Below are 24,648 nucleotides of genomic sequence, written 5' to 3' on the forward strand. Positions count from 1 at the left end.
CATGGTCTTTATGTCACTGTCATGGTACCTTCTTAAAAGCAGATGAACTGTCCTTCAACACATTAATAATTAGCAGCCTGGGTCACAGAGGGCAGAGTCAGGTGGAGCCCACACTTCAGCTTCTGACAGTTGAAAGAATGGATCTTTAGGGTGCAGATTTTTTGTTTCACTGCTTTGAGCTGAACACTGAACTTTGAAGAAACCAGACTTTTTAAAACAGGAAAAACTGCTTCAGCCAATCACAAGTAGACTTCCAGTCAGTATCCTAACTCTTTCAGGTCTGAGGAACAACCAAATGTCTACTGGGTATCAAAGATACTGAAAGACACTGTGCGAGAGAGACTGTAACACATCAGGAAAATGAGAAAGGCACAGATGGAGAATTACCCAGCTAAACATTGCAGTTCTGAGTGACAATACCAGTTAGCAGTGTAATAAAGTGCTGGGGATGATGTCAGGAATAACAGATGATAACGCAGAAAGGACCATATAATATTATTTTCAAAAGACATCAGCGACCATCCAAAGCACTGTCCACTCATCTGAGAGGTCAACTGTCTCTAGGGAAGGGGGTACTTCAAAGAATACAATTATGAAACATCATTAGGAAATATTTCTGCTTAGAAAGAGTGATTGATGCATGACAGAACATCCGACCCACTGTGGGGCAGAACATGCTACATCTCATCAAACTAAAGTCCAGATGCTGCACTGATGTCCTGCTCCAAGATCCTGCAGCTGTGGTTAATGAAGAATATTCAAAAATCCTCCAGCTTTCCAACCAATCCTTTCCAGAGGGAGCTCTGGGTGCCAATACTTCAGCTATACCAGGACAGATACCAAAAGAGTCAATGATAGGAAGTCCTCTTAGCCACAATAACTCAAGCCTGCCTTTCTGATGGTGTGTTTGGCTTAGTAACAAGAGTCACAGAGTGGAGGAGTAGCCTAATAGTTAGTGCAACGGGCTTTGATCCTGGAGACCTGAGTTCAATTCCCACTGCAGCTCCTTGTGAACTTGGACAAGTCACTTAACCCTCCATTGCCCCAGGTACAAACAAACTTAGATTGTGAGCCTACTAGGGACAGAGAAAGTAGGGCTATAGAAATGATTAGTAGTAGCAGTCACAGGTTTCTGGTGGGAGCACTGGGACCATTTCCTCAGCTTTCAATAATGGCATCACACAGAGCAAAGTCTGCAAAACCCCCAAATTGGTTTTCAAATCAAGGTTTTCACAGATCCCTATAGTCCACTACAAAATGTGCGTTTTAAAACTCCAGCTCTAAAGAGCCATCAAGAGCTCAGAAATCTTTTGCTCAAAACAGCAACTGAGAAGGGCAGCCCTTCATTACACAATAACAGAGGTCGAATCTGACCAAAATGCCCTGCCGGAAAGATGCGGGCAGACTGCAAATAATGTTTTAAGACGCTACTAAAGAAACATTTATTTACATGAGCAAAGAATGAGGTCCAGCAAGCCCCAACTTGGATCACATGTCAACACACACACACACACACACAAATATTTGTTTTGCACTTAAACATGTTTAACACATTAAAATGTTCCTAAAGTTATGCCAATAAGGGTATTTTTCTCAAAATCTTTCAAGTGTTTGCCCTGGAGCAGAAATGTGCCTTTCTCCAGGGCAAACACTTGAAAGATTTTGAAAAAATACCTTTAATGGCATAACTTTAGGAGCAGTTTAATATGTTAAACATGTTTTACATGGAGAAAAAAATGTATTTTATAAAAGTGTGCAGCTGATTACACATTTATAAATGTGTGCACTGCACGTATAAGTATTTGCACTGAATGCATAAATAGGTGACTTTCTGTACCTTCTGAGCAATCTGACACATCAGCTCCATCTCCTCTTCCATGCCCAAAATGTCTGCACCCTAGGCACAGATCTAACAGGTCTGTGTGTAAATCCAGGCCTGTCCCTATTGCCTGCAGTAGTCCTTAACAGACTTGACCATGGCAGCATAAAACACTGGTGTCTCCTAATTCTCCCATTACAATTCAGCTGGAGTTCATTTGTCAGGTGAGTGTTAGTTATTTCATCCCTTATCTCTGGAGCTCTGTTCCTCCTTGCATAAGGGCAATTCAAGTTTCTTATTACACTGCCAATCAGCATCTTGGCAGTTTGCAGACTAATCAGAGAATAAAAAACAAAATTAAATACAATAGTAATAATAATCTGCACATAAAATTAACAGTATACAAATAAATAAAAGCAAAGGCAAAAGAAAAGCAGAGAGAAAAGCCCAGGAGGCTCTGAGCTCCTGTACTGCCCCAGTCCCTTGGAGTCTAAGGTCAAATTGCAAAATTCTTCTAACCTGATCATTACATTTAAAGTCCTCCAACAAGATATAAATACATCTAGATAAAAATATTTATTTATTAGGATTTATTAATCACCTTTTTGAAGAAATACACCCAAGGCAGTGGTGTACAACTATGATTTTAATTCCTTTATAAATGTTTGATGAGGTTATCCCAACATTTTGGTGACATAATACTAAAAACAGCAGAACAAATTGTATCTAACCACCAGCGTCACAGTTTTACATGTAATTCTGGACTTCATTGTAAAGGGGTTATGTGGTCATATTTTCAAATACCACACAAAAGTTTATCAGCTATATTTTGAAGCCTTCCGAGTTGAGCCGATCAAGTACTGTAGTAGTTTAAATGGGTAAAGACATAATGCATGAACCAAATTTCAAAGTGCCAATTTAATAAACAAATTACAAACTGAACAAATAGTTTTTAACTTAAAAAATATATATAGTTCTCAATTCCCAAGATATGAATCAAATATACCCCTAAAACCTCCAGTTGGCTAATCACGTGCACTTGGTCTCCAGAAAAATGTTTCACGCTAAGTGGAGGCTCCGGCGCATAAGATACCTCCTTACTAGAGATTTGTTCCGTACACTTGTCCACTGGCTCGTCCTCTCCCATCTGGATTACTGCAGCGGAATTTATGCGGGCTGCCAGGTCTCATTGTTGAAAAAGTTCCAAACAGTTCAGAACACTGCTGCGAGACTCATCCTAAGAGAACGACGCTTTGCGCACGCCGAACCCTTGCACTTCAAACTCCATTGGCTGCCTGTACAAGAGCGCATTGCCTTTAAGCTTTGCTCCCTAACCCATAAAATCATCTATGGGGTTGCCCCGGATTACATGCTCCCCTTGATCGACCTTCTGCCTAGGAATGCCAATCCTGCTGCTCGGTCCTATCTCCACCTCCACTTCTCGAATTACAAGGGTGTCAAGTACAAGAAGATCTTCACCTCGTCCTTCCGCTACTGGAGTCCTAAATACTGGAATGCTCTCCCGCAACACCTTAAAACTCAAGCAGACCATACCCTCTTCAAGAAGTTGTTAAAGACCTACTTCTTTACTAAGACTTACTCCCCACTTTACACCACTGATTGATGCACCCTCCCTGACCCTTATCCTGCCTAATTTCGCACTGTTAGATAGTGTTCTCCCTGTTTGCTTCTTGTATACATTCCTAAGATTCCACCTTTGTAATTTGTACTTAACTTTCTGTAAGCCACATTGTGCCTGCATGAGTGGGAAAATGTGGGATATAAGCGAACCATAAATAAATAAATAAATATTAATTAGACAAAAGAGACTTGGCTGACTGGGAAATAAGACATTTGGATTTATCACAATTCAAAATCATTTGATTATGTCTAAGCCAGTTGGGAACTGCAGAAAGTTTCTTATTGATATTAATGAAATGATGGGGATTAAATAGATTACTAGTGGTCAAAATGTGGACATCATCATATGTAAAAATGGGGTAAATTCGCTGAATAATACTGGCAAGGGAGGCCAAGAAGATGTCGAACAACATGGGGAATAAGATAAGATGGGTCCCTGAGGGACTCCACAGAGGAGGGGGACAGATCTTGAGACCCTATAATTCTAATGTACTTAAAAGACTGATTTCTTAAATAAGAATTAAACCAGTCTAATGCTGTACCAATGACCCCTGTGTCCAATAATCTGTTTAATATCAGCCTGGAATGGACCAAATCGCAGCCAGCAAATAAACTGAAAGAATTACAACAAAGGAAAGAAGCATTATTTCATTCTACTCAGCCTTAAAGTCAGACTATAGACATGACTCTTTGAACAAGCATTTCAGCAGTCATCTGGTGACCTGTCCAGCAACCAGCCCTCCCGACTCCCACCCACCCCAACCTCAGTTTCAGCTCAGCTGCCTCCCTTCCTGCTTTAATACTGCTTCTTCCACAATTGTAACTGTAAACTGTTCGTTCTCTCTCTCTCTGCGCCTTCATTTTCTAGGTGATGTAAACTGCTTTGATGTAGTACTTGAATGGAAAGCTAAGAAAAGCGTTACAGGAAACTGAACACAACCACTACCACCACTTATATAAATTGTGGGACAATGCTGCAACCCCCAAATCACATTTTCTTCAGAAGTACTAAAAAACCAGCCCAGGCCCAACTAAACAGAAAAGGATCCAGGATAACAAGATGTCTCAGAGAGATGTTTAAAGACCCATTTTACCAACCCTGAGAGCACCTCTTTCATTTGCATTGGATATAATCTGCATTTAAGGTAATGTTGGTGTTATAATCACATCCTAAGTTAGACTGATGTAATTACCTCCTAGAAAGGGCCTGAGGTTTGAATTCAGTCTTATATTGCTGTCTTGTAGAGACACATTCTTCATCATATTACATCTGTGATAAGGTAATGAGATGTTGGGACAGAGACCTCTGAAAAGTGCAGGCCTGCAGAGCACTGAAATTTGCAACTTTTCGACAGTAAAATGGACAACTGATATTTAAGGTGTCAAGGTCCACACTGGAGGGAATAGCATGGCTGGAGGGCGAGTCTCTTCCAGAAGTATCACCCTGGCAATGAGACGAGGGGGAGGAAAACCATATAATTATGAACAGCACCAGACTTCTTTCTTTATATAAAAAATCAAAAACAGCATGAGGAACGAGGCCTAGCTGTCCTTAATCCAGCCCTGACAGCAGCATTGCACGCTGGCTATAGGATATGACACGAACTCTGGATAGTGGACACACTACTTTACCTTATAAGCTGGAGCCGACACTGCCCCTGTTCGCTCCCTCCATGCTGAATGCTAAGAGACAACCCCTACAGTACAGTACAAAATCATTGATGCACTGAGCAGAAAAACATCTAGCAAATGGTCATTTTCAAAACAAAAAAGTTGGATGTTTTTCTGGTTTGAAAATGGCCATGTTCACTACTGGATTTCTGGACATTTTCTGCAAAACATCCAAAATTGGATTTAGACGGCTTATCAAAAATGCTCCTCCACGTCTGTCTCAAAAGCAAAATGTTTGACAGCTTTTTTTATGAAATCAGAACACACTCAAAAAATTAGAGTGTGTATCACAGCTGGGTCACTAATGTGGCAGTAACTGATAAATCCATCTGATTTATTCTTACTGTACACCGCCTTGAGTGAATTCCTTCAAAAAGGCGGCAAATAAATCCTAATAAATAAATATCCTTAAAACAAGACAGATACAATAAAGAAGGGCCGACTGTCCAAGAGACAGGGATAGCAACTGCGCACAGACGCTGCCGTCAATTAATCGAGCATCAATTCCCCTCAAGAAACAAACCAAAAAAAAAAAAAGATAAAGCTTTCAAAACTCCAGCCCAGCTGATCTCTTTCAGGCCCATTAGCCACCATTAAAGTCTGATAACATGCAGGAAGCTTTAGAATAAAAACCAAACCACAATTACTCTGAGGCCTGCCTTGCAAGTGGGTCTGCTTTAAAGGCCCTCTGTGTCTCTCAGATACAGCTGCTCATCCCTCTTAGCATGGCTCCCTACATAGGATTCTTTTCCAGTACTACTTAACAGATCATTTTTCTCTTATAGACACATGCTGCTATCTGTTCCCAGCACCCCGTTCTGAATTATTTATGTCCCCATCACATAAACTGTCTGCAAAAATCCCCTCAGGTACTGGCTATGGCTACCCCTGCCTATAGCTAGTTTCTGCTTTTAGCTCCTCAAATTATTCTGCTGTTCTAGTCAATGCATGCATAATATGGTATCATGTTAGCTGCATCTTCACTCTCCTCTCTGATTCTGCGTGAAATCACAAGTAGGGCAGTCAGCTGTGGCAGGAAAGGCTTGGCTGGGGCATGCTGTTCGTTCAGGATGGCCAGAGTCATAAAAGTGCTAGTTCCATCCTATCAGGGTGATACAGAGTACAAGCAGGGAGGGATCCTTTTCTGACGTTCTTGGTGGGGAGGGGTGGGGGTTGCATGAACAGGGGGAGGGAGTCCCCCTTCTATGGATATTCCATGATTGATGGCATCTCCTCCTCCCTATTTCCCTTGGACCCACCCATTTCCTTAAAATGATATGGTGTCCCCCTGGGCAGTAGGTGTCCATCTGAATGATGGAAATCCAACACGACAAGGGAACAAATAGCCACTAATGATCACAAATAAAAGAGATTCCTGGGCTCAGTCAGCCAAGATAACTATCCTACTATTAATATATATTTTCATTTTCATCTTTACCTTATGTAAGCCATTTGAATCAACTTCTGTGGGACCTTCCTGGAGGTTTCTATTTGAGGGTATTATCTGGGTCTACACAAAGAAGATGAGTCCTGCGGGGCAGGGGACAGAACTCTTTTCAAGGTCTTCACCATTATAGATCCTTGAGGCACTCCACTAGTCACCCTTCTCCCACTGTGAGAATTGTACAATTAACCCTATTCTCTATTTTCTCTTTTAACCAGTTCTCAACATTGCCTGCTATGCCAAGGCTTTTTTATTTTCTCAGGAGTCTCTCAAGAGGGACTTTGTCAAAAGCTTTCTGAAAATCCAGATAGTCATCAACCAGTTCCCCCTTTTCCACGAGTTTTTTTGAAGGCATGAATAACATGGCGGACGTTAATAACACCTTCGTCCTCCATGTTCTTTGCCATTCCTTAGCTGCCCAAAAGTGGTGAAATACCAATGATTGCCTTGCCTTTGTTACATTTGAGGACAAGTGTCTCCTGATGCTCCAAGTGAGTTACAAAATATAAATAAGTGTGTACAGGCCTTGTGGTGAAGTCAGTAGGTCGTTTGTCTACAGCACCTATGACTTGAGTTTGAATCCATACATTAGCATGGGATTTCTGTCAGACAGCCGGCCTCTGGCAAACTCAACCATCCATCCACTTTCGGCCTTAGCCAAGGTGTAAAGATGACTGGGAAGGCAATGGTAACCATCCCGCTAACAGTCTGCCAAGAAACCCTCATGCAGACATTTTCCTGTAATGCACAGAAAACACTAACCAAAATGAAAAAAGTTCAACCCTCATATAGCAGCACCCTAACCACCACATTTTTGTTAAAGATTTTTATAAGTAAACTCTCAATCCATCACTAGAGGAGACTGGTGGGAGACAGGGATAGTGCTGGCCAGACTTATACGGTCTGTGCCAGGGCCGGTGGTGGGAGGCAGGGATAGTGCTGGCCAGACTTATACGGTCTGTGCCAGAGCCGGTGGTGGGAGGCCTGGTGGTTGGGAGGCGGGGATAGTGCTGGGCAGACTTATACGGTCTGTGCCCTGAAGAGCACAGGTACAAATCAAAGTAGGGTATACACAAAAAGTAGCACATATGAGTTGTCTTGTTGGGCAGACTGGATGGACCGTGCAGGTCTTTTTCTGCCGTCATCTACTATGTTACTATGTTAATATAGCAACACCCTAAAATATCCCACTTCATATCGACCCACCCCAAAATCAGGTCCCAAGAGCCAAGCCTTGCATGAAAACAAACCTCCTGCCCTTGCAATAAGGACCAGCGATCACAAAAGCCCATGACTGCATTCATCGCAACCGGACAAGGTCAGAGAGCTGGAAAAGAGCTGCTGGGATGAACACACTGTTCTTCTGTGTAGCTCAGGATAACGGATCACTCACATACCTACCTCCCACCTATTCTGGATGGCCAAAATATGAACATAACCTTTCCACCAAATGTTGCAAATCTAGATTGGTTTTAGTGCAGTCTAAAAGATGCCTAAATCATTGCTGTTTGTGCGGTCGGTGATGGACCTAGAAAGCTGGATCAGCACCTCTCCTGTCTGTATATCAATGTGCACCGGTTGCAGGAATTTAATTTAGACATTTTATTAATTCACTTAACCATCAAGTTCAAGGCGGAGAACAATCACAGACTATATGCAGGTACCTCCTCTGTCCTTAGAGGACAATGGAGAGTTAAGTGACTTGCCCAATATCACAAGGATCTGCAGTGGGAATCAAACGCAGGGACACAGGATGAAAGCCCACTGCACTAGCCATTAAGCCACTTCTCCACTCTTTGCTCCCAGGTACCTGCACAGGAGCCTACACCATGCTCTGGAGGGAACATCTCAAGGAGAGGGAAGAGAGTCTCCTTCTGATTCATGTATTATCTTCTCTGTTGATGCCACAAAGCTGCCAATCTGAGTCACTTGAGATGGTGGCCTTTGTTACCTTCTCACTGGAACCTGAACTGACACAACCTCACTCTGCAGGGCCAGAAGGACTCGTTTTAGCATTTTTCTATATTTTCTGCAAGGCATCTATTTCCTAACCCATAATGTTTCTGCTGCTCTCAGTCAGGGTTTCCCCATTGGCACAGAACCCGAAACTTCATCAGATGTCAGACCCATAGAACTTTATGCGCTGTAGTGAGGTTCTGAGCGTGTCCAGGATTGGTCCCTAAGGGATCCACAGAGATGCAGGGCCATGTGAAGAAAATACAGACATTCAATGGCAGGACCCTACAGGCCTCCACAGGAATCATCTCAGAGACCAATATTCAGTTGTCCTCTTACCTTTCTGCTGGATTTTATTTTCCAAATATATTTTATTAGTATAATGCAAAAGATGTTTGTGCTGGATCTTTGACTGGCCTATCTGATTAAGCAGGACTGCTTGATATGGGTCACAAACATGAATAATATGTTATCCATGCAAGTTGGGACAGCAATATGTGCAGTTCTGCCTAAATGGATAAAGTTATCCATACTGGTGCCATCCGCATACCTCCTGCCCTCAACCCTGAACACTTCCTGGCTCTCCTCCTACATGTGGACATCTTAATGTCTGACCAAAATATATGCACTGGTCAGCTCCAAATTCTGAGAAGGAAGGATCTATGCAGCTGACGCTGATATTGGCCTCATAGCTATGAAATGGAGCCTCACCCGAGTACAGAAAATATTCCAATACTCATTTCTAAGCTTCACATTTTGTACTAGATGCTGACACTGGTCACAAGCTGCATCATACACACAGTACATACTGTTCTCTGTCACAGAATATGACTGTCATTTGCCTGTGAAGATTCTGTTACTTGCAGGAAATCAGTCTGAAAAAAATAGAATCTGAGCTAATTGAGGGAAGCCCTGGATAGAGAGAACCTTTCCTTAAAAGCCGCCATCTGCAAAGGAACAGACATCAGACCCAAGTCCCTACAGGGTGGCAGAGTCTTTAGAACACAACACCACAGACGCACAATATGGTGAGAATTCAAGACAAAATAAAGCCATGAAGTAGTTAAGTTATCCCACGTACAAATGTACACAATGTTTCAGGATGTCCTCAGTGAATATGCATGGGATACTGGGCCTCCAATCTAGGATCAAACTGAGCTGACACATATGCATTGAGGATATCCTAAAAACCCGTCTGGCCTCAAGGTCAATAGCAAAAACCCACCGACAGAGAAAGAGCTAGAGAGAGTCTCCAAACCACCAAGGGAAAAACACAAACGTGATTTTGTGACCCCTGATGTAGGTAAAGCACCGAAATGTGTTGCCTTGGGTCTTCCGAAAGCAGTCAATATGGGAATTAATGCAGTGGAATAGTCAGACAGTCAATTCTGGCTGGGCCTGAGCCCAAAGTGGGTGGGCACAACATTTTCTCTGCCCCAACCTACCCCATGTCAAACTATAAACACATTAGCTAATTAGGATCCCCAAGCTCCGTCAGCTGAAGACTTTCTCTGAAGGTGGCCAGAACTTCCTTCTACCAAGCTTGGCAGGTGGCAGCAATGTCCCTAAGCCACTGATACTGGCACCCCTGCATGCTTAGCTGTCAGTAGCTCAAGGATGCTGTCGCCAACCAAAGAGCCTGGTAGTAGGTTCTAGCCGTCTTTGGAAGAGGTCCTCTGCTGGGGAGGCTTGGGATCCCTACCAGCTATACAGAAAGGGTCAGAACTGGTGTTAGACATGCTAGGGCCCAGGTCTGAAAAATGAGGGCTTCTTTCCCAATCTCCTCTCCTCCCTGCCTTCCCTCCAATTTCCCCACCTTCCTTTACCATCTTACTGAAAGACCCTCACCAATACAGAACAAGGGATCACAAAATAGAAATAAAAATATTCAGGCAAAAATTGAACTGGGAACCAAGTTAAAAACTTAGCATGTATTGCAGTGCTGGAGAAATAAAACAAATGCATTTTCTTTTCTAGTGAACACAGTACAAAGATATTTGCTCTGCACATTTTCCAAAGCTAACATATTCCATTTAAAACATTCAAAATAAAATGCTTTTTTCTACCTCTGTGATGTGGACATTGTATTTTTCTATCATGTTGGTTCCAGTTTCTCTTTTCTGCTTTCCTGTCTTTAGTCTGCTAATTCTCCCTCAAACGGCTGTTGTTCATTTGTCTTTTTTACTCTCACTACATCTGTCTATGACATGTTGATTGTTCCTTTTTAGCTCTTTCCTCTCTTTTTTTTTTCTTTTCTGCCTCTCTGTTAACTCAAATTTCTTCCTTTCTCTCGCCCTTCTGCCCATCCCCCCCGTGCAGCATCTCTCTTTCGGAAAGAGATCCATCCCTACAACTCTCCCTCTTACTTCAATGGGGCAGCGGCAGCGATTTCCACACACTGCCTGCCGCTAACCCGGAACCCTCTGCCGCATTCTGTTCTGGCAGAAAAAGGAAGTAGTGACATTGGGGGGGACGGGATACAGCAGAGGGGAGGCTTCCAGGTAAGCGGCAGGCAACATGTGAAAATCGCTACCGCTACCGGGGAGGGAGATGCAGATTCATGGGAGCCCAGCCTGCTCTCCTGACACCAGTGCTGTTAACGGTACTCTGCTACTGGGCGGGCATAAACCCACTCTGGCCCATCTGTGGCTACGCCCCTGAATTAGTATGGTTAGCACACGGCTACATTAACAGCTAATGCATTCACTTATCATGCACTAATTTACTGCATCAAGTAGAATGGCGTGGACTACGCTTTGAAGTCAATACACAGTACTATGCATTAACCGATATCATGGCAGATTAACACAGATCACAGTTTTTCCGCACTAATTTTTACAACAAACAGTACCTGCAAATTTTTACTGCACATTTGTGAAAGGGTCCTTCAATCTATCTTGGTTGATATTACTGTTTTTATTTGGGTTTATGGTCCTTGGCCTGTGCTTTTGTGTACCCTTCTTTGCAAGGTCCACAGAAGGTTTGTGAAGGTTGGACCATCTTTACCCATTTCACCGATGCAGTATGCCTCTCCGCATTTCTACACTGGGTAATATATATGATATTCATGAAGGATCTGGAATCAATTCTCTTTATTCCTTTGCAGGTAACTGGGGGAATCCTCCGATGTGTGTTGGCACAGTTTGCTAAGTAATGTCTCCTAGGGTTTGGAAGGGAATCGACTCCCCCCTCCCTTCAAGCGTCTGGGATCTACAGAATTCCTTGCAGCTGTGGAACCAGCCACACCACAGAAGGACAACAACACAGACAAATCAGCTAGAGGCCTCCATGCAATGAAAACTGGTCATACTATCAGGTTCGACAATACAAGGACCCTGGAAAAAAGAAGACCATTAGTGGCCCAGAAAAATAAAAGAAACAGTAGTAATAACAAGACAACCCCACAACCTAAAAGGTCTCAACAGAAATAAAGCTTGGAAAGATAAATTTAGCACCCCCAAAAAATCTGACATTGAGGGCCAATGATTTTCCCTGCCTTCAAGAGTTTTTGAACTGGCAGCAAACTGATTTACTCTTTCAAAATGTACAAAGACTAGGGGACACTCAATGAAGTTACACTGTAGCACATTTAAAACAAAAAGGAGAAACTATTTTTTAGAACTCAGCACATAGTAACATAGAGGGGCATAATCGATCTACTTTGGCGGCGGCGGCGCAACGGCTGGCCGGAACCGTATTATCGAAAAAAATGGCCGGCCATCTTTTTTTTTCGATAATACGGTTTAGCCCGGCCAAATGCCAGAGTTCGCCGGGTTTGAGATCACCGGTTTTGTTTTTCAGCGATAATGGAAAAAAAATGCTGGCCATCTCAAACCCGGCGAAATCCAAGGCATTTGGTCGTGGGAGGAGCCAGCATTTTTAGTGCACTGGTCCCCCTGACATGCCAGGGCACCCTAGGGGGCACTTCTAAAAATGTTTAAAAAATACAAAAAAAGCTCCCAGGTGCAGCGCTCCCTTACCTTGGGTGCTGAGCCCCTCAAATCCTCCCCAAACCCACTCCCCACACCTCTACTCCATTACCATAGCCCTTATGGGTGAAGGGGGGCACTTACATATGGGTACAGTGGGTTTTGGGGGGGGGGTTGGAGGGCTCAACACTTAGCACCACAAGTGTAACAGGTAGGGGGGGATGGACCTGGGTCTGCCTGCCTGAAGTGCACTGCACCCATTAAAAACTGCTCCAGGGACTTGCATACTGCTGTCAGGCACCTGGGTATGACATTTCAGGCTGGCATACAGGCTGGCAAAAAAGTGTTTTATTTTTATTTTTTTCATGTGGGAGGGGGTTGGTGACCATTGGGGGAGTACGGGGAGGTCATCCCCCATTCCCTCCAGTGGTCATCTGGTCAGTTGGGGCACCTTTTTGAGGCTTGGTCATGAAAATAAAAGGACCAAGTAAACCTTGCGAAATACTGCTTAATGCCGCTTTTTTTTTTCCATTATCCGGGAAAGCCGGCCATCTGGTAGCCATGCCCATGCCCACCCATGTCCCTCCTTCGCTTCGCTGGCGACACTTCCCTTTGAACTTTCACCGGCGAGGCGACAGGAAAGCGGCGATGCTGTCAAAAAAGCAGCTTTCGATTATACCGATTTCGCTGCTTTTCCGAGATCGCCGGCCATCTCCCGATTTATGTCGGAAGATGGCCGGCGATCACTTTCAAAAATATGCAGGATAGTAACATAGTAGATGATGGCAGAAAAAGACCTGCATGGTCCATCCAGTCTGCCCAACAAGATAAACTCATATGTGCTATTTTTTTGTGTATACCTTACCTTGATTTGTATCTGCCATTGTCAGGGCACAGACAGTATAAGTCTGCCCAGCACTAGCCCCGCCTCCCAACCACCAGCCCCACCTCCCCCCACCGGCTCTGCACATAGTTAAGCTCTGAAATTCGTTGCCAGAGGATATGGTTAAAGCTGTTAGTGTAACTAGGTTTAAAAAAGGTTTGGACAGATTCCTGGAAGAAAAGTCCATAAACCACTATTAAGGTAGACTGACAAAAGGCACTGCTTATGCCTGGGGGTGAGCAGCACAGAATCTTACTACTTTTTGGGATCTCACTGTGTACTTGTGACCTGGATTGAGAAGTGCTGGAAATGGGATACTGGGCTAGATGGACCCTTGCAAATGTTCTTAATGGATGTCCATGTTCCTATGTTTATTTTTTCATACATGAAGGGTAGGAACTGGGGAACCAGGTTCAGTTCCCTCTGCAGCTCCGTGTGACCCTGGGCAAGTCACTTAACCCTCCACTGCCCCAGATACAACAATAGTACAATGTACTACTTAGATTATGAGCCCACCAGGGACAGACCCAGTACCTGTAAAATGAAACTGTAAACCGCTTAGGTCTAAGCGGTATATAAATACTGAAATGAATGAATTTGATGGTTGCTGCATCTGACAGTTGGCTTTCGGTACCCAAATGTTTGTAAATGTCCATTGTTGATTGAGACCGAGGAGTTTAAATTTTATTCTTTCCTTGGAGTAATCTATTTTGAATGTCATTGAAGGATGGAATGTATTTAAAAGAGGTGAAATTATTTATAAATGTATAAAAATTAGTTCAGTAAAAAGATGTCCCCAACAACTCATTCGATGTTGTTTATTTCTAGACAGAGGAAATAAAACAAACACCAGAGATGTTACAGTCTCATCTCTTTCTCCCTGGATTTTTCAACATCTGGAGTCATAAAACTGCAGTGTGATTTGGGTACAAAATGATGCAATAGAGGAACTGAAGTCAGACAGGAGAAAACAAACAGTTCTAGCATTAACAGCCAGCAAAGAACTCATTTGTGCCTGTTTCTTTCATGTTTGGAGGCAACAGCAAAAGACAAAGTCATTAACATCTTGTGGATGGGTTTACTTGGCAGTGGAGTTTCTTTCCAGTGTCCCAGGGCATCTACTAGTGAGAGATGTGTTCAGTTCCAAGGGATTCACTTAAGTCCCCAACTGGGTCTTAGAAATCATTTTTAGCAGAAAATGTATCCATTTGTATAAAAATAATCAAATCTCAGGATAGTTCAGGACTAGTGAAAAAGTCCCCTTTATGCATTCCTTTACACAGGGCCCCCTCAGAATCACGTAATAAATTCTCATTTACAATACATAAGAGCTTCATTTGCTTTTTTTCAGATACACGGACGGAGTCAGCGTCCTGCCGTCAACAACATCTGGCATAAGGCAGAGGAACGACCCTGAGCAGACTCCCACCATGATGTCAGCTCAGACTAAAGGCAAAACGCCAAACGCACTTGTCCACACTTCAGTCACTAGGCTGCCTCTTTTAAATATGGTCAAAGGCATTTCCCTGTTCCTTCTCCAAATAAAACAGAAGGAAAGAGGAAAACTGAGAAGCAGCAGCAGACTGAGGAGTTTCACAGCCCTTTAAAATTCTCCTCCTGTCTTGTCAGAAGGGCTCCTGTCCCAGGAAAGACCCTCGCACCCTTCCCTGCTTACCAACCCCTCGGTCTCTCAGAAACCAGAAGATACCATAATTTAAGGAAATGGCTTATAATTGCCATAATGTGTGGTGTAAGCGTCTGTATTATGACATGTATGTAATAGAATATCTTAGCGTACATTTGTAAGGTCAGTTACATAAGTACATAAGTATTGCCACACTGGGACAGATCGAAGGTCCATCAAGCTCAGCATCCTGTTTCCAACAGTGGCCAATCCAGGTCACAAATACCTGGCAAGATCCCAGAAAAGCTCAATACATTTTATGCTGCTTATCCCAGAAATAAGCAGTGGATTTTCCCCAAGTCAATTTAATAATGGTCTGTGGACTTTTCCTTTAGTTGTTGTGTTTGTGCTGCTAGAGAGGGTTGTGAGAGGATTGTGTGCTATAGATATAACTATTTATATCTAATTATTATTCAGGTCAATATTTAAACCCTGCAGTCAGCATGTTTTTGTTTATGCTATTTTAAACAAATTACACAAGCATCCACTTGTTACAGAAATACAAATTTAAACCAGAGAATCCAGCTATTCATAAAGAAGAAAAATTTAAAAATCCATATTACCGAATCCTTCCTTCTTCCTTACATTACACCACAAATAAGTGGGGAAGTGGCTTCATATTGGAGAAGGAAAATGCCAAAACTAGAAACATATGTTAAAGGCCATTAACACTAATTTACAGCTATTACCATATTCCAGTCTTGTCACATAACAGCCTTCTTGAGTTCCAGGAAAGCTTTCAATTGTTCAGGGGCAACCCCCCCCCCCCCCCCCCCCCCACCGAACCACACCAAACATTTGCATGGCTATACTAGCTCAAAAGTAGCTCCAAGATTGAGTGTTTTTTCCTACGATCTTGTGTTACTTTGGTCACATCTAGATAAATCCATATTCTTTGTCCATGAAATAGAACCTGAGAATGGCAGAAATAAATCTTCTTTACATTATTCAAGTCCTGCTCAAAGACAAAAGAGGGCACCAAAGTAGACCTCAAAGTTGATTCTGAGATGGATTCCAAGAATATCTGAAATATTAGTCAAATCCAACTTCTTTCTTGAACACGGTCAGCTAACGCTTCACCCTGCACTTTCTTCAGAAGACTATTCACATAAAATGCCTTATTTAAAGGGGGAATTAAATCAGAAGAAAACTGCAAAATCTCAGTAAGGTATTTTTTGAACATGTCCAGTGACAATTTTCCAGGGACTTGAGGAAAGTTTAGTATTCTAAGATTCAACCTTCTGTTAAAATTCTCCAACTGTTCAATCTTTCTATGGAGAACTTATCTTTAGTAACCACATTCTGAAAATCTTGGAGAGACAATATCCTTCTGCACTTTTTGGAAACGATTAGAGGAGTCTTCCTTCAAATCATCTACTGCTACAGCCAGACTGTCCATCTTAGTCACAAGAACAAAGTTACCTTTGCAGAAGATTTCTCCACTGTAGCAGAGAGCTCAAGGAGAACTTTCCAAATGGCCTCAAAGAGAAACCGTTGTGGGTGGAAGAGAAACATCCCTCAGAAAATCTAATTTCCACTGCGTTCTTGAAGCAACTCACTACCATCACCCAAGGCCCGCCGTGTTGAGTCAAACAGTGATTGGACAGCCTCCAGCATCCCCACCTGTGACGCTGGACACAGTGATTGACAAATGTCCGAGGGAGACTGAGTGGTATTATGCTCAAAGTAGCAGTACTTCCTTCCTCCCGCTGCGTAGAAGAGCCTTCAACCCCGGTCTGACTAGTTGTAATCCCAGTGGCATAGCGCTCGATCAGCTGCTGTTGGCGGAGGAGCAGCTCTCACAACCCCCTTCCTCTTCATGTGTGGCATTGCAGCTAGGAACAAGAAGCAGGAAAAACGGAAGAACCGCAGAGGAGAATTCGCTCAGCTCATCGGGTACGTGCTGCCATCTTGGCCACTCCACTCACCAATTTTTTAAATATTTTATCTATATTCAGTGCCAGTATCTGTAGATTCCACAGTACTGATACACATATAACGATATTCAGCCACTATCCATATAAATAATAGAATAATAACATAAGATATAGCATCACAGTACTGTACTTAACATCATTCATCCAGTCTGCAGCTGAAAGGGAAGCAGAGGTGAATATCGATTCAGTCCAGTTTTCCCATGAATGGGGTCTGTATAGGAGGTGCCATTCTGATGTGCCCCTCACTAAGCAGCACACTGACACTCCTGAACCAAAGGTTCTGATTCACTGATGAATGCCCTCGGTCATTAAACAATACCTATCCCCTGCAGGTGCTCACCTTCCTTCACTCCCCAGGGCTACAGACATTCCACATGAAGATATCCCTCCCATCACAGACAGCAGATGAGGGCCTAGGTGGAGCCGCCAAATTGCCTGGATGAACAGGCTTTCTCTTCGTCCACAGTCTACACCTCCACCCTCTCCTCCTCAGGCCAGACCTTTTTCATGTGCTGGACAGTTACATGCACATGATCCCCAACTCCTCTGCCACCCCAGTTCTGGTACAAAGTGGAGGAGTAGCTTAAGGGTTAGAGAAGTGGGTGGACAAGCAAGAAAGCCTTGTTCAAATCCCACCGTGGCTCCTTGTGACCTTGGGAAGTCACTTAACCTTCCATTGCCTCATACAAACTTATGAGCTGCTATTCAACCCATGGCAGTCTTCAGTTTTTAAGCTGCAGATTTATGCCTGGATATTCAATTGAGAGCCACATCCAGGCACCAGCCTTGAATATCCAGCCTCAGAACCATCTCCCATAGGTCATGACTGTTCTTACTGCTTCCCCAGAGTCAGTCCTACAGTGTGATCTGCACCCTAGAGAGGTCCCTGTGACACAGTCAGTCCTAGAGTATGATCTGCGTGCTAAAGAGGTTCCTGTGAGACAGTCAGTCCTACAGTGTGATCTGTACCCTAGAGAGGTCCCAGTGAGCCAGTCAATCCTACAGAGTGTGTCAATCCCTAGAGAGGTCCCTATCAGACAGTCAGTCCTAGAGTGTGATCTGTAACCTAGAGAGGTCCTTGTGAGACAGTCTGTCCTAGAGTGTGATCAGTAGCTGTTAATGGATTGAGCTTGAAACCACAATCATTTCCCATATCATCCAGAGGAAGAACAGAAACTGCTAAGCCCTTTTGTAATTCTTCTCCAAAATCAGGCTTAATAGGAAGCTGATTATGCAGCAGATGTGAAGGCCAGAAGGCCAATGCTGCAGTCATGCAGCAAGAAGTTGATCAGCATTTGACTGGTACTTGCTAAATGTAGGAGGAAGGGCTAATCCTGGCACACAGGGCACAGCAGGATGCGGTCTCCCTTTACATACTGCAGCAAGAGCTTTGACGGAATGACTGGCCAGTGGACAAGTGTTAGAGCTGCCAGTTCCAAGTCAAGAAGGCTGCAGCTTTTCACACCCCTCACAAAATTCATGGCAAAAGGGATATCAGGAACTGATTGCAAGTTAAACTTCCTTTCTTCCTCAGGACTCCCAGCTGCTATCTGAAAAGCTTCAAGAGTAGAAGTGCCCGACAAGTACCTGTAGGGATAACACAAGTCCCCGCACCTTCTCCTGTGCCCTATCTTCTGCACTTCACCTCTTATAAGCCACCTGCTTTCTTACTTCAACTTCCAGCCCAGAGGTGGCTAACCTCCTTGCCCAGCTGTGTTTTGTGCCTTTTTGTAGTACCCATGAATCAGTGAGAGAGAAGTCCTGTGTCTCTTCAGGAGCTACAGCAAATGAGAAGACAGTCATTGTCTGTGCTGTCTACATGCCAAAATCTGCTTATGCTGGGGCAAGCTCACTGCTGAGTTGAGTGGGTTCACTGGTCTTCCAAAACTGGACCACCATGCTTGATACATGTTAAGTATTTGGGGCTAGATGAGGCATGTTAAGTATTTAACAGCTCAGGGCAGTTATCAGTGGTTGACTACTCTCAGGTATGCCGATTTCCTTGGGAATTTGCTGACCTTTGCTATAATACCTTTAGATAGTAACACTGCAACATAAGTGTACCATCAGAAGCAAGAAAGTTCCTGGTGTGATGGGCACAGAAATGGTATTCAACCCAGTCCTAGTCAGTCAGCTTTTCAAGATACCCACAGATGAAGAAATGTTTACAGAAATTAGGAAAGCTGGTAAATCGGGCAACACTATAATAATGGGTGATTTCAATTACCCCAATATTGACTGGATAAATGTTAGATCAGGGAGTGCTAGGGAGGTAAAATTCTCAGCTGTAATAAATGACTGTTTCTTAGAGCAACTAGTCCAAGAACTGACAAGAGAGGGAGCTAGTTTAGATCTAGTCCTTAGTGGAATGCAGGGTGTGGTATGAGAGTTAATGGTGTTGTATCCCCTGGGAAACTGTAATCATAACATGATCAAATTTGAGCTGGTATCTGGAGTGAATAAGGAAATCTACTGTAGCAGCATTTAATTTTTGAAAGAGCGACTGCGACAAAATGGGGAAAATTGTTTAAAAGAAGCTAAAAGAGTTGACCGCAAAGTTTAGGACTTTAAATCAGCATGGACGTTGTTTAAAAATATCATTGTGGAAGCCCTGACCAGATGTATACCACATATTAAGAAAGCTGGAAAGAAGAGCAAACGACAGACAGCATGGTTAAAAGGTGAAATGAAAGAGACTATTAGAGTCAAAAGAGCATCCTTCAAAGAATGGAAAAAGGATCCGAATGAAGAAAATAAGAAGCAACATAAGCACTGTCAAGCTAGATGCAAAGCATTGATAAAGAAGGCTAAAAGAGAATATGAAGAAAATCTTGCCATGGAGACAAAAACATAGTAATACCTTTTTCAGGTACATCAGAAGCAGAAAGCCTGTGAAGGAATCCGTAGGAACCTTAAATCATGAAGCAGCAAAAAGGACACTCGGGGAGGGCAAGGCCATAGCAGAGAGATTGAATAAATTCTTTGCTTTGGTTTTTAAGGAAGAAGATGTGAGATATCTACCTGTACGAGAAATGGTTTTCAAGGGTGACGATGTGGAGGAATTGAAAGAAATCTCAGTGAACCTGGAAGACGTACTGAGCCAAATCGACAAGTTGAAGAGTAATAAATCACCAGAACCGGATGGTATACCCCCAAGGGTACTGAAAGATTTCAAATATGAAACTGCCGATCTGCTGTTAGTGATCTGTAACCTGCCGTTAAAACCATCCGTAGTACCTGAAGATTGGAAGGTGGCCAATGTAACACTGATTTTTAAAAAGGGTTCCAGGGGTGATCCGGAAAATTACAAACTGGCAAGCCTGACTTCGGTACCGGGCACAACAGTGGAAACTATTATAAAGAATAAAATTACAGCACACGAATAAAATTACAGAACACATAGACAAACATGGTTTAATGGGACAGAGTCAACATGATTACCGCCAGGAATGCCCCCGGTGGTAGTACTGATTTAGTGCATGCTACCTGCATGTTAGCCCTCCCGTGCCTTAGTAAAAGAGCCCTGAGAGATGTAGAATAGGTAAAAGTGAATCGATTTTTCACTCTTTCAAAAATTACAAGACACTCAATGACATTACATGGAAATACTTTTAAAACAAATAGGAGGAAATATTTTTTCACTCATAGAATAGTTAAGCTCTGGAAGTCGCTGCAGGAGGATGTGGTAACAGTGGTTAGTGTATCTGGGTTTAAAAAAGGGTTGGACAAATTCCTGGAGGAAAAGTCCATAGTCTGCTATTGAGACAGACATGGGGAAGCCTCTGCTTGCCCTGGGATTGGTAGCATGGAATGTTGCTACTAATTGGGTTTCTGCCAGGTACTTGTGATCTTGATTGGCCCCGGTTGGAAGCAGGATAGTGGGCTAAATGGACCATTGGTCTGACCCAGTATGGCTATTCTTATATTCCTAATATGCATGAGCTAGATTTGCATACAATGCATGCAAATCTACCTCCTGCATATTCATTGTGGACATCCTGAAAACCTGACTGGCTGGATATCCCTGAGGACTGGGTTAGAGGATAGCAGCCAGCAGATAAAGAGGCTGAGGTGAAGCCCCTCCCCTATCTGCAGGCTGTAAGTAGCATAAAGGAGAAAGAAGAAAGGGCAGAGAAAAGGACACAGGAGAATCAGAGTTCTTTGCTCCCTGTGCTTTATGTGAACTATGTGAGCATTAAGGGATAGATTCCATACGTCAGGCCTAAAAAATCAGCTCCCAAAAACATACGCCTAGGTGTATTCTATAATGTACGCCTAAATTTAGGCATGGTTTATAGAATATGGCTAGTGTCTGTCAGCGCAACTAAATTTAGTCATGGGACGTTACGCCAAGTAAAGCTTGGAATAAATATCTACACCCAGGGCCGCCGAGAGACTGGGCCGGGCCCCCGCCCTCGCCGCCCTGCCCCCCCAAGATCGCTGCCGCTGCTTCCCCCCCCCCCCCTCCCGAGGTCACCACCGCTCCCCTCCCCGAGATCGCCGCAGCCACTGCTCCCCCTCCACCCCCCTGAGGTCGCCGCCACCGCCACTCCCCCTTCCGTCTGCCACTGGGCTGGGCCCCCTGCATTGAAATCACAGTCTCACCTCCATGAAAGCAGCGCGGCAGGCAGCAGAACGCCTCCCTTTGGCCCTCCTTCCCTCCTTGTCTCCCGCCCTCGCGGAAGTTATGTCAGATGAGGGCGGGACACAGGGAGGGAAGGAGGCCCGAAGGGAGGCATTCTGCTGCCTGCAGCGCTGCTTTCAAGGAGGTGAGACTGCAATTTCAATGCAGGGGGCAGACGGTCGACGACGGAGGGCTGGTGGGACTGCGGCGCCGGGCCCCCCTTGGAGGCCCGGGGAATTTTGTCTCCACTGCCCCCCCCCCCTCTCGGCGGCTATGTCTACACCTAAATTAGGTGCAGACCGGGTTATTCTAGAGCAGTATTTCCCAAGTCCGGTCCTGGAGTAGCCCTTGCCAGTCAGGTTTTCAGGAGATCCACAATGAATATGCATATGAGGCAGTGTATGCAAATCAAGTTCATGCATATTCAATGTGGATCTCCTGAAAACATGACTGTTCTATAGTACTGTGTATAGTTTTTAGAAATGCCCATGATTCACCCATTCCACACCCCTTTCTCAACTATGCGCCTTAGAATTTAAGTGTGCGTAAATTCTAATGCCAATTAGTGTCAATAATTGCTTGTTAATTGGGAATTGCCAGCATTGATTGGCTTGTTAACTAATTAAGTTGCGTGTGCAAATCCAGACTATGACCAGATTTGCGCACGTAACTTAAGTCACACTATATAGATCTGGGGGTAAATGACAGAACGGAGACTTTTCAACAGACAAGCGCAGGGATGTCCTGCAGCCATCAAGGTGGTCCTCATTGGCAGCCCCCTTCCAGTTTCACTGTCCCTTTACAATCAGTCTCAAGCAACTGCAAATGGCTCTTTTTCCAGCTTCTTCCTGAAACTCTTTTTTTCCAGTTCCATTACAGTAAAATCATATCATGTGGGTGGGGGGGGGAAGAATACAAGTTTTTTCCCAGAATCAGTAATGGGACTTTGATAGGCCAAAGGGGAAGTTGGCAGACTTAATCGGGCCTGAGTTAGTTTTCCGGTTACAGATGTGCAGTTTTTATCCCACCCCTCCCCCCTTCACATCATATTTAAAAAGAAAAGGTGCAGGCAAGCTCCACCCCCCTCCCCGCCTGCTCTGCATATTTAACTTCTAGGGAAACTGAAAAGGTATTGAATAGTGGCCGAATGTCCCCAAGCAGAGGATCAGGACAGCCCTGTATTTGTCACATTCACCTCTGCAGGCCCCAACCTCCTCCTGCTGACTAATGAAGCTTCATTTCAAGGCCCCACTGGTTCTACCAAATTCCAGAAAAAGCTGAATGTTAACACAGAAACAGCACTAGGGTTGGCATCTTGGCCAACCCTCTATAGCTGTGTAACCCTCTTCAAGGAGGAAACACACAGGGCGTAAGAACATCCATTTGACCAAATTATATATTGGGGGGCCTGCTAATGACATCTCTGAAGCCATGTGGTGCCAGTTGCGTCATTCCTGAAAGGCCAGGACAAAAGATTGAGGAGCTCAGGGAAAGTAAACAATAGGGGAAAAATCAAGAGGCAGCATCTCGCCGCCCTCGCCCCCGCCTCCAGCCTCCCCATCTGGCACTGGTTGGGGTCTTTTCAGAAGCAGCTGAGGGTGGTGTTGTCCTGGGACCCACGGGGGTCTCAATGCGAGCACAACTGACAGCATGTAAGTGACTTTTAATGAAAGGGACCAGCCTGCTTCTGCTCGCTCGGCTGCACTATTCGCCCCCTCCCCCCCCCCCCCCCAGCCCATCAAAGAGAGCAATAAACAGATAATGATCCCCTTCTACCAGAGAAACTGTAACCATTTTCAGCAAAGCTGTCTAGCCAAAAAAAAAAAAAAAAAGACACCGTTCAAAAACAAGCCCTACTGGAAAGGAAAGTTCTGCAGCTGAGTCTCAAGCTTGCAGAAATCAAAGACCCAGTGCCAGCAGCACCGAGAAGAGAACCACTCATGGATGAAGCCCACCTTTTCTACAGGGCATGATGTCCAATGGGCTGTACATATTGCTAAGCACGAGGAAACATGCCATGCCATGCATACATGTACACACACACACAACAGAGAGAGAGAGAGAAACTCCACCTCAAACAACTACAGAAAGCAGCTGGAGGATAAACAACATTAACCAGGAAGATGAGCAGGTCACCAGGATCTTAAATGCTGCAGCGTCCTTTTCACTCTCCAGAACCCTAAATAACTTCTGCGGTTTCGGCTCCTTTCTCTCTCAAGCTCCGCTGCAGACCGAACACTGCTGGATACAAATAGCATTAATTAAAGAAGCCAAAGCACTTACCTTTCACTTGAGTTTCATATTCCGTGATGATCTCTTTGTCTTTCTTGAATTTGGTTTGCGCTGACATCTTTTGCAGGATTTGGACGAGCGCCCTGGGTCCGTGTTTTTGTGGGAGAGCAAGGTTGGGTTTCGTTTCTCAGCTTCGCAGCTCCACTTTGCCTTGCTTTGGTTTCGGGTTTATGTACGTTTTGCCAATCTGATCTGTCTCACTTGACCGAAGAGAGCCAGGGGATCTTCAGCGGGGAGCGGGGCAGACCCCGAGCCGGGCTCCCATCATTCGCACCTCGTCCCCAGAGGCTCCAGGCGCCGGTGCCTCGTCCCCCTGGCCAGATGCATTGGGCTCCGGTCTCACTCCGGATCTGTGCGCACAGATTCGCTTTTTTTTTACCCCCTTTTTGCTGCAGGGTTGAATTGAGGGACACGTCACATCCCCGGGCTCCTCCTTCCAGGTTTTTAGAAGAACTGACACCGGGTAGCCTAGAGGACACCAGATCGTACTGCAAGGGAGGAGGACGACAACGGGCGCAAGAAAGACGAAGCTGGGGAAACGTGTAGGTGTCACATCAGATAAACGTACATTACAGGAAAATGCGGAGCCATGTTGCAGTGAGGGAAAGGGTTAATTCTGGAGCCCGTTGAGCAGCAGCCTCTTATCTTTATAACCCTCACGAGTTAGAAGTCCTTTTCCGGCACTCATCAGGAGCCTGTCAGGTGTTTTCCTCTTCTGCCCGCTGGAGGCGGTCCTTATTCATCACGTGCAAATTCATTAAAACACTG

General features: G+C 44.3%; 1 protein-coding gene across 3 annotated transcripts in view; it reads right to left on the minus strand.

Annotated features, from left to right (window-relative positions):
• SRGAP3 (SLIT-ROBO Rho GTPase activating protein 3) overlaps positions 1-24,248 on the minus strand; it is a 155,292-nt gene extending 131,044 nt beyond the window's left edge. For all 3 annotated transcript variants that reach the window (XM_030205441.1, XM_030205440.1, XM_030205439.1), the window contains exon 1: positions 23,872-24,248. In XM_030205441.1, coding sequence (XP_030061301.1) covers positions 23,872-23,938 — 67 coding nt within the window. In that variant the 5' untranslated portion in view covers positions 23,939-24,248. The remainder of the gene's footprint in view (positions 1-23,871) is intronic.
• Between the last annotated feature and the right edge of the window lie 400 nt (positions 24,249-24,648).

This window comes from Microcaecilia unicolor, chromosome 6, assembly GCF_901765095.1.
Source record: "Microcaecilia unicolor chromosome 6, aMicUni1.1, whole genome shotgun sequence".
In the NCBI taxonomy this organism is placed as follows: Eukaryota; Metazoa; Chordata; class Amphibia; order Gymnophiona; family Siphonopidae; genus Microcaecilia; species Microcaecilia unicolor.